The following is a 10,301-nucleotide window of genomic DNA, read 5'->3' as shown; positions in this document are numbered from 1 at the left end:
TGTCACTTCGCTGGAAGAAGGGCAGGCTCTAGAGGGTGGTTGGGGCCTCCCGCCCCGTTTGCTTTGCCTTCAGGGATTGCAACCTGCTGCCACCGTAGCAGCCCCCTGAACATCAGTGCTGCGGGGTGTTAGAGGTTCCCCCGTCCTCACCGGGAGTTGGATCAGCAGTGGGAGAGAGCAGAGCACGGATAAGGTGGGCAGGCAGAGTGCAGGAACAGCTGAGCATCTGCTTGCAATCTCAGGGATTTGTCGCCTTTCAAACTTGCTTTTTGGGGGCAGAAGCGCGCTGCCACCTCTGTGTCCAGCGCTGTGCGCTCCGTTCTGGTGCAGGGTGAGGATGGAGTTAACCACAGAGGTGTCTCCTGATCTGAAGGCCAGATGTCCTTTAAAGCAGCTTGGAAGGCTTTTGTTGACGTACTAAAGCCTGAAAAGTCCCAGTGCACATTAGAAAATTGTGTCTCTCTTACAATGAAGCTCTCTGTTCCCACGGGTGGTGTGTTGGGACAGGCCGTCCTCAGGGGAGCATGGGACAACGTGACAGCCCTGCCTTCTACAAGGGCCCTGCTCTGCCCTGGGGCTGCCCTGACTGTGGCTTTCCGTGGCTCCTGACCAGCTCCAGGGCAGCGCAGAGCCCCGACCAAGGTCTCTAGGATCTCCATTATCTGGGTTTGTTCTCACCTTTGGGAAGGGCTTGCCCTGCAAGAGGGGACTCCTGGGGACTGTCTCCAGGCTCTTTGATGCCTGCTGGGTTTCCAGACTCCTCAGGGGTGTCTCTGAGATGAGTGATGGTGCCCTGTTAGCATCCCCCCCATTTGCCCATTCCAAAAAAGGGTGCTGAGGCTGCGGCACAGCAGAGGGATTGCTGCAGGATCACCTTCTGTTCTGTTTGCATAGGGAGTCCTCACGCGTTTCAAGGGACCTCTCATCCACACCTACAACAAGAACAACAGCGTCCTGCAGGGCACGGAATATTTCCAGCAGCTGAGCACTAGGACGAGCATCATCTTGCTGGGGGACTCCATGGGTGATCTGACGATGGCAGATGGGGTTCCCAGTGTGGAGAACATCCTCAAGATTGGCTTTCTCAATGACAAGGTGGGTGTGAGAAGCAGTTGTCTTGCTTCCCTGCCAGTCTTCCCCAGGTGTGAAGCCTGAGGGGCAGCAGGGAGGGGCAGGCAGCTGCCTGAGTGATTCAGGGAATGCGAGAGATTTGTACAAGCTTCCGTGGGGTGTGCGGAGGGAGCTAGGGGTGTCTGCTGAGCTCCCAGTGCACCTGGGGCTTTGTCAGGGTGGTTATTGACCCCTCTTTTCGGTAGCGTCAAAAGATGCAAGGGCTGTGGGTGCAGCATCTTCACTATCAGCTGCCGGTATCTACCGTCCTCTTCTCTCTCTGTGGCCCTCTCCTCTCCACTCCGTTCCGGTGGCTGTGCTGCAGGTGGAAGAGCAGAGGGGGAAGTACCTGGATGCCTACGACATTGTGCTGGAGAGCGATGAGACGCTGGACGTGGTCAACGGGATTCTCCGGTACATCCTTATGGAGAGATGAGCTGAGAAAGCAGCATCCCAGCTCCAGCCCCTCAGCAAGAGAAGGCAGTGAAAGCCCTTCCCTCGACAAAGCTGGAGTGGATCTTCTGGTACCTGCTGGACTCCATCCTGATGCTGGGCAGGCTCCCTGCCGTGGCTCTCTCGTGTGTTGTGCACATCCCAACCTCACTAACCCCCTTCGGTCAGCCCTGGAGTGCAAGGGGTGAGATGGAAGAAGCTTCTCCACTCCCTTTACCCCACCTGTGCCCAGCTTTGCTGCATCCCTCTCGGACTTCATCCCTCTCGGACTTCATCCCTCTCGGACTTCATCCCTCTCGGACTTCATCCCAGCCAGTGCCTGAGGCCACAACAAACCATTTCGAGTTTCAGGTAGAGATGTTCTGCGCTTGCTTCAGCGGCTGCGCGCAGAAATGGAGATGGCTTGCTGTGGCTTGAGGACAGACCTGTTTTAAATGGAAGCTTTTTATTTTTACTGTGGTCCTGTCTAAGAAAACAAGTCTCTCTCTTCTCCTATTTTCTGTGGGCTTCAAAGTGCCCGGGCTGAGCTCCGGTGGTGCCACCCATGGATGGGCTGGCATGGCCCTGCCAGGCGTAGCATCACCCAGCCCTGCATCCCCCGCAGAAACCCTGAAGGTCCTTGGCCCCCGTGTGCCCCAGCCCTGCTGTCCTTCTTGCTCCTTTACAGCTCTTGCTGTAAAAACTGCTTTTCTAGCCATCCCCACAGGCCCGCGAAGCTCATCTGATGCGGCTGCACAAAGCAAGAAGTAAGTTGGTCTGCCGCGGGTTGGGCTGGGGGGGTTTGGGTGGCAGTGGCACAGCGAAGCTGGGTGCTTGGAGCAGCGCGTTTGCAGCCCGCGGGTGCGCACTGGAGAGGCCAAGGGCAGCACTTTGGGTTTTTAAGGAATATTTTAGCTATAACCATATTTCTGTCTTAAACTGCTGGGCTTGTCCTGGGCTCTCAGAGCAGCATGGAAGCCTCTTATTTCTGTGCAACCTCTGGTGATGTAAAGAGTAAAGCTATGACAGCCCCGATTCAGCAAGGGGCAAATTGCTGAGCAACCTGATCTAGTTAGCGGTGTCCCTGCTCCTGCAGGGGGGTTGGACTAGATGACCTCTGGGGGTCCCTTCCAGCCCAAAACATTCTATGATTCTAAATTCAGACCCTTACTGGGAAACTGCTTCCATGTCCCGTCCTGCCGCCTGTGCTGGTGCAGGGTGAGCTCGAACACAGCTCCTGGGGGCCGGGATCGTTGTGGTGTGACCTGGCTCTGGGCTGCTCTGGGTTCAGCCCTTGCTTGCTGCCCTCTACATTGTGGGATGAGTAAATGTGACTTCTGACAGTGCAGAGCTCCATTCTCCTTGTCGAAATAAAAACATTGGCTAAAGCTGGGCCCCGGGTGGTTCCTACCCAGCTCCTCTGGCTGGAGCCCCTCTCCTCCCCGGGGCTGGCAGCTCCATCTCCGCTCCCCAGCTCCAGGTCATCCCCATCCCTGCTGGTGCCCGCCAGCCCTCACCGGGCGCTCTGTGCTGGAGCTGAAGCATGATCTGTCTGTTCTGGTGGATCCTAGGCGCAGAGTTTTGGTTTCTGTCTCTCCTGCCTGACCCAGCAGGTGCTGGAGTCTGAAATCCCCCTGGGCACCGCGCTCCCAGGGACGAGCAGGGCTTGCCTCCGCGCCGCTGCCCCCGGACACGCGGGAATGTCTCATGGCAAAGTAACCCGATACAAAGGCACGCTCCTTGGAAACCAGTAGAAATGATTTATTTGGTGCAAGGTAAAAGTCGTCGTTCGAGGGGTTCACTCTGACCCTTTGCACTGTTCCGTTCTTGCATTTCTTTTCTTTCTGTCTGCAAGACGCGCTGTGCAAAAGCTTTCAGAGCCGGTGGGAGGTGATGGAGCCGTGCTGGTCACGGCTGGCAAACCTGAGAGTGCCGAGTTAATTAGCTGCATTTAGGCATCAAAATAAAATTGGGCTGATTTTTTCTCAATCGCTGAGGGCTGTCACTGCAGGGTGGGGAGGATGCGGATGGGGACAATGCTGCTCCCTGAGGGCCTGGGAGGGAGAGGCTTTCTGTTTGCCTTCTCCCAGCTGATAAGGGGTTTGCCAGGTCCCACCCCAGCTGCCTTGGGGGGCCTCAGGCTTTCTGGAACGGCGGATGCCTGTGGAGTATCGGGGTTTTGCTCTGGGAACCTGAGCCCCCTCCAGCCTCTCATCCCAGGGAGGATGGCAGCGGGGAGCAGGCTGGGCCAGCAGCAGGGACCGGCATTGATGGCTTCTCTTTATTTCTCCTCTCCTTTAAAGAATTTTATATGTGTATATTAAAAAAAAAAAAACCAACAACCCAACACCCCAACCCTAAACTACAAAATGCTGCGGTAGAAGTGGCGGGGAAGCCCCCACCTCCCTCCTGCCTTGCCCGCCCCGGGAGGCGGCGCGGGCAGGCGAGGAGGCTGGAGCGGGACGTGCAGTCGCTGGCTGAGGACGAAGGGGCTTGGGAAGGGAACGCCGCTGCCCCGGCCCTTCCCTGGGGAGCTGAGAGCAGGGGTCGAAGCAGGGTTTGGCAGCAGAGTGGGGCAGGGCAGGGCTCCAGGGCTTGGCCCTGGCATCCTCGGTCCTGCTCGATGGCAGAGGTATCGTCTGCAGAGCCGGGGAGCACGAGGGGACAGGCAGTGTTAGGAAACATGGGCGCTGCCAGCCCCGTGGGGTATCGAGGCTCCTAAGAATGTGGGTGCTTCCCACCTTCTTGCCTGGGTTTATTAGCTGGGGGTTGGTGAGTTTTCCTGCCCAGAAGGAACACATCAAAAAACCCTCAGTTAAATAATAGGGTAAAAAAAGACCAAACCAAAATATGCCTTTCCCCAGGGCTGGGGAGGGGCAGGGGCAGATTCCCAGGGTGTCTTCCTGGGGCGGCCGGTGGGGATGAGTCCTGTCTCCGGGGGAGAGTGGGGTCTGCTCCTCAGAGCTCCTCATGGATCTTCTCCTGGTCCTCATCCGACTTCAGCTTCAGCTCCTCGGAGGTGATCTTCCCGTCCTGGTTGCGGTCCTGGTTCCTGAACATGTCGGCGATGACTTTCTCCGGGTCGGAGCTGGGCATGAGGCGGCCTTTCCCTTCCGCCACCTGGGCCTTGATGAAGGTGGAGAACTGCAGCGAGGAGAGAAGAGAGATGCTGCTTTGCTCCACATGACTGGCACCAGGCATGGCAGGGAGCACCGTGGCCCACACCAAGGGCAGCAGCCAGGCCACCAGGATGGGGCAGGGACAGGAGCACGGGCTGCCCTCGGTGTCCCTGCCTGGTCACAGCCCTGCCTGCATCCAGCAGCGATGCTCTGGGCTGCTGTGCATTTTCTGCATAGCTCTTCAGGCTGCCAAGTGCCCAGGGACAGCAGTGCCCTTCAGGTGCTGCTCCCTGGGCTGGGGTCCCCTGCACCCCCGTTTCCTCCCACGCCCCAAAAGCCCACACTCTGGCGGCGCTCGGGGCCCTCGCTCACCTCGTCGGCAGGGATCTCCCCATCCTTGTTCAGGTCCATTTGCTCGTAGAGGCTCGGCGGCGGCTCCCCGTGCCAGATGAAGAGGTAGCCCTCAGGAACCCCCTCCTCCATGGAGATCAGCTCCACCTCGAAGCGGAGCACGGCCGAAGGGGCCCAGCAGGGATTCAGCAAGGCAGACCCCCCCCGGTTTGCATTGCACAGGCAGCCGCACGCCGCTCCCCTACCTCCGCTCTCCCCGTGGCCCAGGTGGGGGGGGATGATGAGCACCCGCCTCTCGCCCACGCACATGTTGAGGAGGCCACTGTTCAGGCCCTCGATCACCTTGTTGGCCCCCAGAGTCACCTCCTGGGGCTTCTCGTAGTCATGGCTGCAGGAGGCAGAGAAGACCACGCGGCTGAGAAAGCCCCTCGGACCCAGCAGGCAGCCCTGCCATGCCCCAAAATCCCATGCCCTCCATCCCACTGTGCCCCAAAATCCTCTGCCCTCCATTCTGCCATGCCCTGAAGTCCCACGTGCTCCACTATCCCAAACCCCTGCACCATCCCTCCCGCTGCGCCCCAAAATCCTGCACCCTCCACTTTGCAGCAAAATCCCCGCTGCCCCACAGCCGCGCAGCCCATGCTCCGGTGCTGCCCAGTGCAAAGAGCTGATGCTCCCAGCCCTGCCCAGCGCCTGCCAGGATTTGGCCCTGTGAAGGAAAAGGTGTGCTCAGGCCAGCCCGCCAGCGAGCACGCACGAGGAGAAGAGCTTGGTGCCGTCCAGCAAAGAGCAGTTGTAGTGGTAGTGGATGAAGTCTCTGTCGCGGGTGGTGACGTTGCAGTCCTCGGGCCGGTACACGGTCTCGATCTCCACTGGGTCCTCAGGGTTGTGGAAGTCGATGATGTGGACGTCGAAGATGAGCACAGCTGAGCCAGGAATTTTGTCCCCTGGAAGAGGAGCACGAGGAGAGCTGCTGGGAGAGCTGCTGGAGTGCCGCGGGGCCGGTAAAGCTTTTCCCTGCTTTTTCCCATGCCCTGTGGCTGTGTCCATCCCTTGGAGCCCTGGCTCTGCATGTGTTGGCATCAGCCTTTCCCCTGCCCACGACACCCCCTCCAAACACCCAGAGCCCTCTGGGTGGAGGTGGCCCCTGGGGCGAGGAGCTGGCCCCACTTGGCCAGCACTTTCCTGATGACGGACCCCCCGTGCGCAGGGTTGGAGGAGGGGGTGCCGCAGCCCGGGGCTGGGCCGTGCGGGGATGTCGGACCCCACGGGGCTGCCCTTTACCTGCTCCGTTCTCCCCGTAGGCCAGGTGCGGGGGGACGACCACCCGCCGCCTCTCTCCCATGCAGACCCCTTGCAGGCCCTGGTCCATGCCGGGGATGATGTAGCCCTTCCCGATGTAGTGCGCAGGGTTGGAGGAGGGGGTGCCGCAGCCCGGGGCTGGGCCGTGCGGGGATGTCGGACCCCACGGGGCTGCCCTTTACCTGCTCCGTTCTCCCCGTAGGCCAGGTGCGGGGGGACGACCACCCGCCGCCTCTCTCCCATGCAGACCCCTTGCAGGCCCTGGTCCATGCCGGGGATGATGTAGCCCTTCCCGATGTAGGTGTTGTAGGTTTGGTTGCGGGAGTAGCTGCAGCGAGAGAAGCCCCCGGCGCCATTGTGCAGGAGAGCCTGGCCCCTCCATCCCCCCCCCCTCTGCTGGGGATGCAGCAAACAGGTATTGTCTTTTTTAGCCTATTTTGTGCCCGTTACCACCCTCTCCTCCACCTTCCCCCCGATTCTCCAGCCTCTCCTTGCAGCCTGCTGGAGCACAGGGTGGGAGAGGACGTTGAGGGATCTTGGCCGCTTCCCTCCCCACACCTGGAGTCAAAGAGCGTCCCGTCCATGAGCGTGCCGTTGTAGTGGTAGCGGACAAAGTCCCCGGTCACAGCCCTGCGCTTGCAGGACTCTGGCACCTCAAGGTGCTCCAGGAAGACGCCGTCCTTGGGGTTGTGGAAGTCCACCAGCAGCACACTGAACACCAGCGAGGCCTGTGGTGGGATCACAGTTCCTGGGGAGGGGACACAGGTCAGCCCGGACAAGGGTCCTGATGCACCGTGGGGGGCTCTGCGCAGACCTGGGAGGGAAGGGACTGGGTGCAATGGGGCCATGCCCAACTCACCGTAGCCCTTCTCTCCATAGGCAAGGAATGGGGGGATGATGATGCTCCTCTTCTCCCCGGCACACATGCCCAGCAGCCCCTGGTCCATGCCCTTGATCAGCCAGCCAGTGCCCACGTAGGTGTCGTAGGTGCTGTCCTTGCTGTAGCTGGTGGGGAGGAATGAGGGGGGGATGGCTCCAGGGCCATGCCAGCTCCCCTGGCTGTTTTGGGGGTCATGGAGCTGCACCAGCCTTGCTGGGGTGCAGGGAGGGAGAGCATGGGGGGGAGGCTGCTCAGACTGGGGTGCAGCATGGGCCCCCATGAGCTGCCCCAGGCCAGCGTCTCCTGGTCCCTGCCACCCCTGCTGCCCCCAGCCCCAAAGCAGAGGGTGCACCTGAGCTCCAGTGCCCTGTACCCCAAGGCGAGGGCACATCCCAGTGCCGGTGCCTCGTACCTGGAGTCAAAGGGGGTCCCATCCAGCAGCGTGCCATTGTAGTGGTACCGCACAAAGTCCGAGTTCTCCACTGTGCGGTTGCAGCGCTCGGGTTTGGAGAGGGTGGTGATCTGCAGCTTGTCATCCTTGTTCCAGATGTCCAGCATGACGACGTCGAAGTACAAGGTGGCATCTGGGGGGATCAGCCCCGCTAAAGGGGCAGCAGCAAGGACAGAGCACCTTAGGTGGGACCAGCGCCAAGCCCAGGCAAGCCAAGGGCTCTGTCCCCTAATGTCCCCCTGAGCACGTGGCTGCCTGGGACTGCTGGCCACACATGCCAGCCCCCGGGAAAGCAGCAGAGTCCTGGCAATGGAGACGCCCCTCGCCAGCTGGGCTCCGGACCTCTGTCCCTGCTAATGTCAGGGGTTTGGTCCCTCTGTTCCCCCGCCGTGCCGCAGCCCCTTACCCACGCCGATGCTGCCGTAGCCCAGGTGGGGGGGCACAATGAGGTGACGACGTTCGTTCACGCACATGCCCTGCAGGCCCCGGTCCATGCCGGTGATCAGCCGCCCGACGCCCCCCCCCCCGGCCACCGTGGCCCCTCGGTCGTAGCTGGGGCGAAGGGACAGACCCATCAGTGGGGCGCAGGCAAAGGGCAAAGCCCCCAAAGCCACCGGCACTGGGGGTGCTCAATGCCAGCGCCGAGGGCTTGGGGTGGATCCAGAGCCAAACCACGAACCCTGCAAACTCCAAGAGACAGCGTGGGGCTCCCAGGTCCCTTCCCACTGTGGGGGCAGAGCGGGGGGACAGGGCTACCCCCTCCCCGGGGGTGTAGGTAACCCACTGCAGCCAGCGGGTCCCTGTGCCGCAGGCAGAGCCCAGAGCTCACCCCCGCAGGGAATGGCCATTGATCCTGACGGGATCAATCCTGCACCGCCCGGGGTGGAGCTGCCTCCTGTGGCACCAGTCAGGGCTCTGGCCTGACCCTGCACACCCAGCACCCTTGGATGCAGTGGAATGGGGATCCGGCCCTCTGGATGCAAAGGAGGTGGGTGATGCTTTCAGTTGGGACCAAACCCATCAACACCCTCCCCAGACCTCACTGGGCGAGCTGGGCTGGGGGCTGGCAGCTCCCGGGTTTTCTGCTGCTTCCAAATCCTTTTGCATATGGCACATTTGGAGCTTTATGCAGTAAGGAGGAAAGAAGACGTCCCAGGCCTGATTTTTAAACTGCAAATTTGTTTTTATTTTTAAATTTTAAAAAACGCCAAGAAGAAGCTGGGGCCATTTGAGATAAATTGAAATCCTTCATCCCCTTTAACGTGCAGCTGATGCTTTCTCCTGGCAGCGCGCTGCAGTCATCAGGACAAGGAATTATTTTAGCAGCGAGCATCCCCAGGCTCCCACTGCCCCTGGGGCTCGCAGCAGCAGCAGTGGCAGAGCACGGCTCCGTTCCTGGCTCCCCCATTCATGCTTGCAAAAAAGCTAAGACACATTTAACCGGAGCAGAATCCCTTTGCTTTCCAGGGCTCTGAAAAATGCCCATGTAGAAAGTTTTTGTTCCTGCGTGGGGCTGAGGCTGAGCCCCAATACAGCCCAGTTTGTTTCGGTACGTTCACCATGTGCCTGATTCTTCCCTGCTCATGGTGGTGCAAACTGGGACTGCACCAACAGAAACACTGATTTATAGCCAGGGTGAGCGGAGCAGGATCGATGCATGGGCAGAGGAAAACTAAGCCCAGCCAAAGGGCAACCTCTTAGGTAATGAACGGGTCTCACCGCTGCCACGTTTCAAAGTGCTGTAAGTGCTTCCCTGCCTGTGCAGCACATGCAAATACATGTTCCTGTGCACAGAATATCTCACTTAGGGCCAAATCCTGCCCGTGCCTGAGATGAGCTTCCCCACAGCACCCTGGAGCTGAGGGTGTGCAGGAGCCGCAGGCACCCGCAGGGCTCCGAGGGCTCCTCGCCCAGGGAGGGGGGCTGCAGCAAAACCCAGGGTGGCAGCGCTGGCGTCCAGGCAGGAGCGGCTGGAAAGGGGCTGGGAAGGGGCTGCAGCCCCAGGCGGAATGGGGGGGCTGCACTCGGCAGCTTGCTCAGGGCCACACCGGGGTCCCCTGGGCTGACACGTGTACAGGGCTCCCCGGGCTCCCTGTCCTCGCCCCCAGCACCCACCAAAAGCCCTCCTTGGGGTCAAAGCTGCGGGGCCCGGGGGCTGGCCCTTGGGGATGCGACGGGGCGACACGCACGCGGGCCGGGGGGGGAAGGCATGCAGGGATCCCCGCCTTGGCACACCGCTGGCCGGGGCCGCATGCATTTGGTAAAGAGCCGAGGGCTATACCTGGAGTCAAACTTTTTGCCATCTTTAAAGGTCCCATTGTAGTGGTAGCGAATGAAATCCCCCATCTGGACTTCCCGCAGGCAGATTTTGGGGATATAGTATCTGTCTATCACCACGTCTTCCAGGGGGCCGGGGTCGCCCAGCCCCAGGGCCCCCAGGATGCTCAGGAGGAGGACGAGGCTGCCCGGGGACATGGCGCTGGGAGGCTGCAGCCGGGGAAAGGCACAGCGAGGGAAGGCGGAGCGGGATGCTTGCCCAGCCCCGGCCCAGCTGGAATTTCTGTACACGTGTACCCCGGGCCTGGCGCCTCAGCCTCGCCAGCCAAGCTCCCACCACGAGTCGCCCCGTGGCATCGCCGGGGCAATTACCCCCAGT

General features: G+C 60.7%; 2 protein-coding genes across 3 annotated transcripts in view; one reads left to right on the top strand and one right to left on the bottom strand.

Annotated features, from left to right (window-relative positions):
• The window catches only part of NT5C3B (5'-nucleotidase, cytosolic IIIB), a 5,628-nt gene extending 3,611 nt beyond the window's left edge, over positions 1-2,017 (top strand). For both annotated transcript variants that reach the window (XM_035900117.1, XM_035900118.1), the window contains 2 exons: positions 895-1,095; positions 1,436-2,017. In XM_035900117.1, coding sequence (XP_035756010.1) covers positions 895-1,095; positions 1,436-1,546 — 312 coding nt within the window. In that variant the 3' untranslated portion in view covers positions 1,547-2,017. The remainder of the gene's footprint in view (positions 1-894; positions 1,096-1,435) is intronic.
• Positions 2,018-4,500: 2,483 nt separating this feature from the next.
• FKBP10 (FKBP prolyl isomerase 10) lies at positions 4,501-10,120 on the bottom strand. Its single transcript, XM_009644558.1, has 9 exons — positions 9,927-10,120; positions 8,052-8,197; positions 7,607-7,796; positions 7,174-7,319; positions 6,873-7,062; positions 6,497-6,642; positions 5,770-5,959; positions 5,034-5,400; positions 4,501-4,686 (listed from the first exon to the last, which is right to left on the bottom strand). Exons 1-9 carry the CDS (start codon positions 10,118-10,120, stop codon positions 4,501-4,503), a joined length of 1,755 nt encoding a protein of 584 aa, XP_009642853.1.
• Positions 10,121-10,301: the final 181 nt, after the last annotated feature.

This window comes from Egretta garzetta, unplaced genomic scaffold, assembly GCF_000687185.1.
Source record: "Egretta garzetta isolate BGI_Z169 unplaced genomic scaffold, ASM68718v1 scaffold728, whole genome shotgun sequence".
Taxonomy (NCBI): Eukaryota; Metazoa; Chordata; class Aves; order Pelecaniformes; family Ardeidae; genus Egretta; species Egretta garzetta.
Note: the sequence above shows the minus strand (reverse complement) of the source record. Positions and strands in the feature narration are given on the sequence as shown.

Coding starts and splice junctions, on each gene's coding strand:
- FKBP10 (XM_009644558.1), bottom strand. CDS start 10,120: ATGTCCCCGGGCAGCCTCGTCCTCCTCCTGAGCATCCTGGGGGCCCTG. Junction 7,063..7,173: donor CTATGGAGAGAAGGGCTACG/GTGAGTTGGGCA, acceptor TCCCCTCCCCAG/GAACTGTGATCCCACCACAG. Junction 6,643..6,872: donor GGGACGCTCTTTGACTCCAG/GTGTGGGGAGGG, acceptor CTCTCGCTGCAG/CTACTCCCGCAACCAAACCT.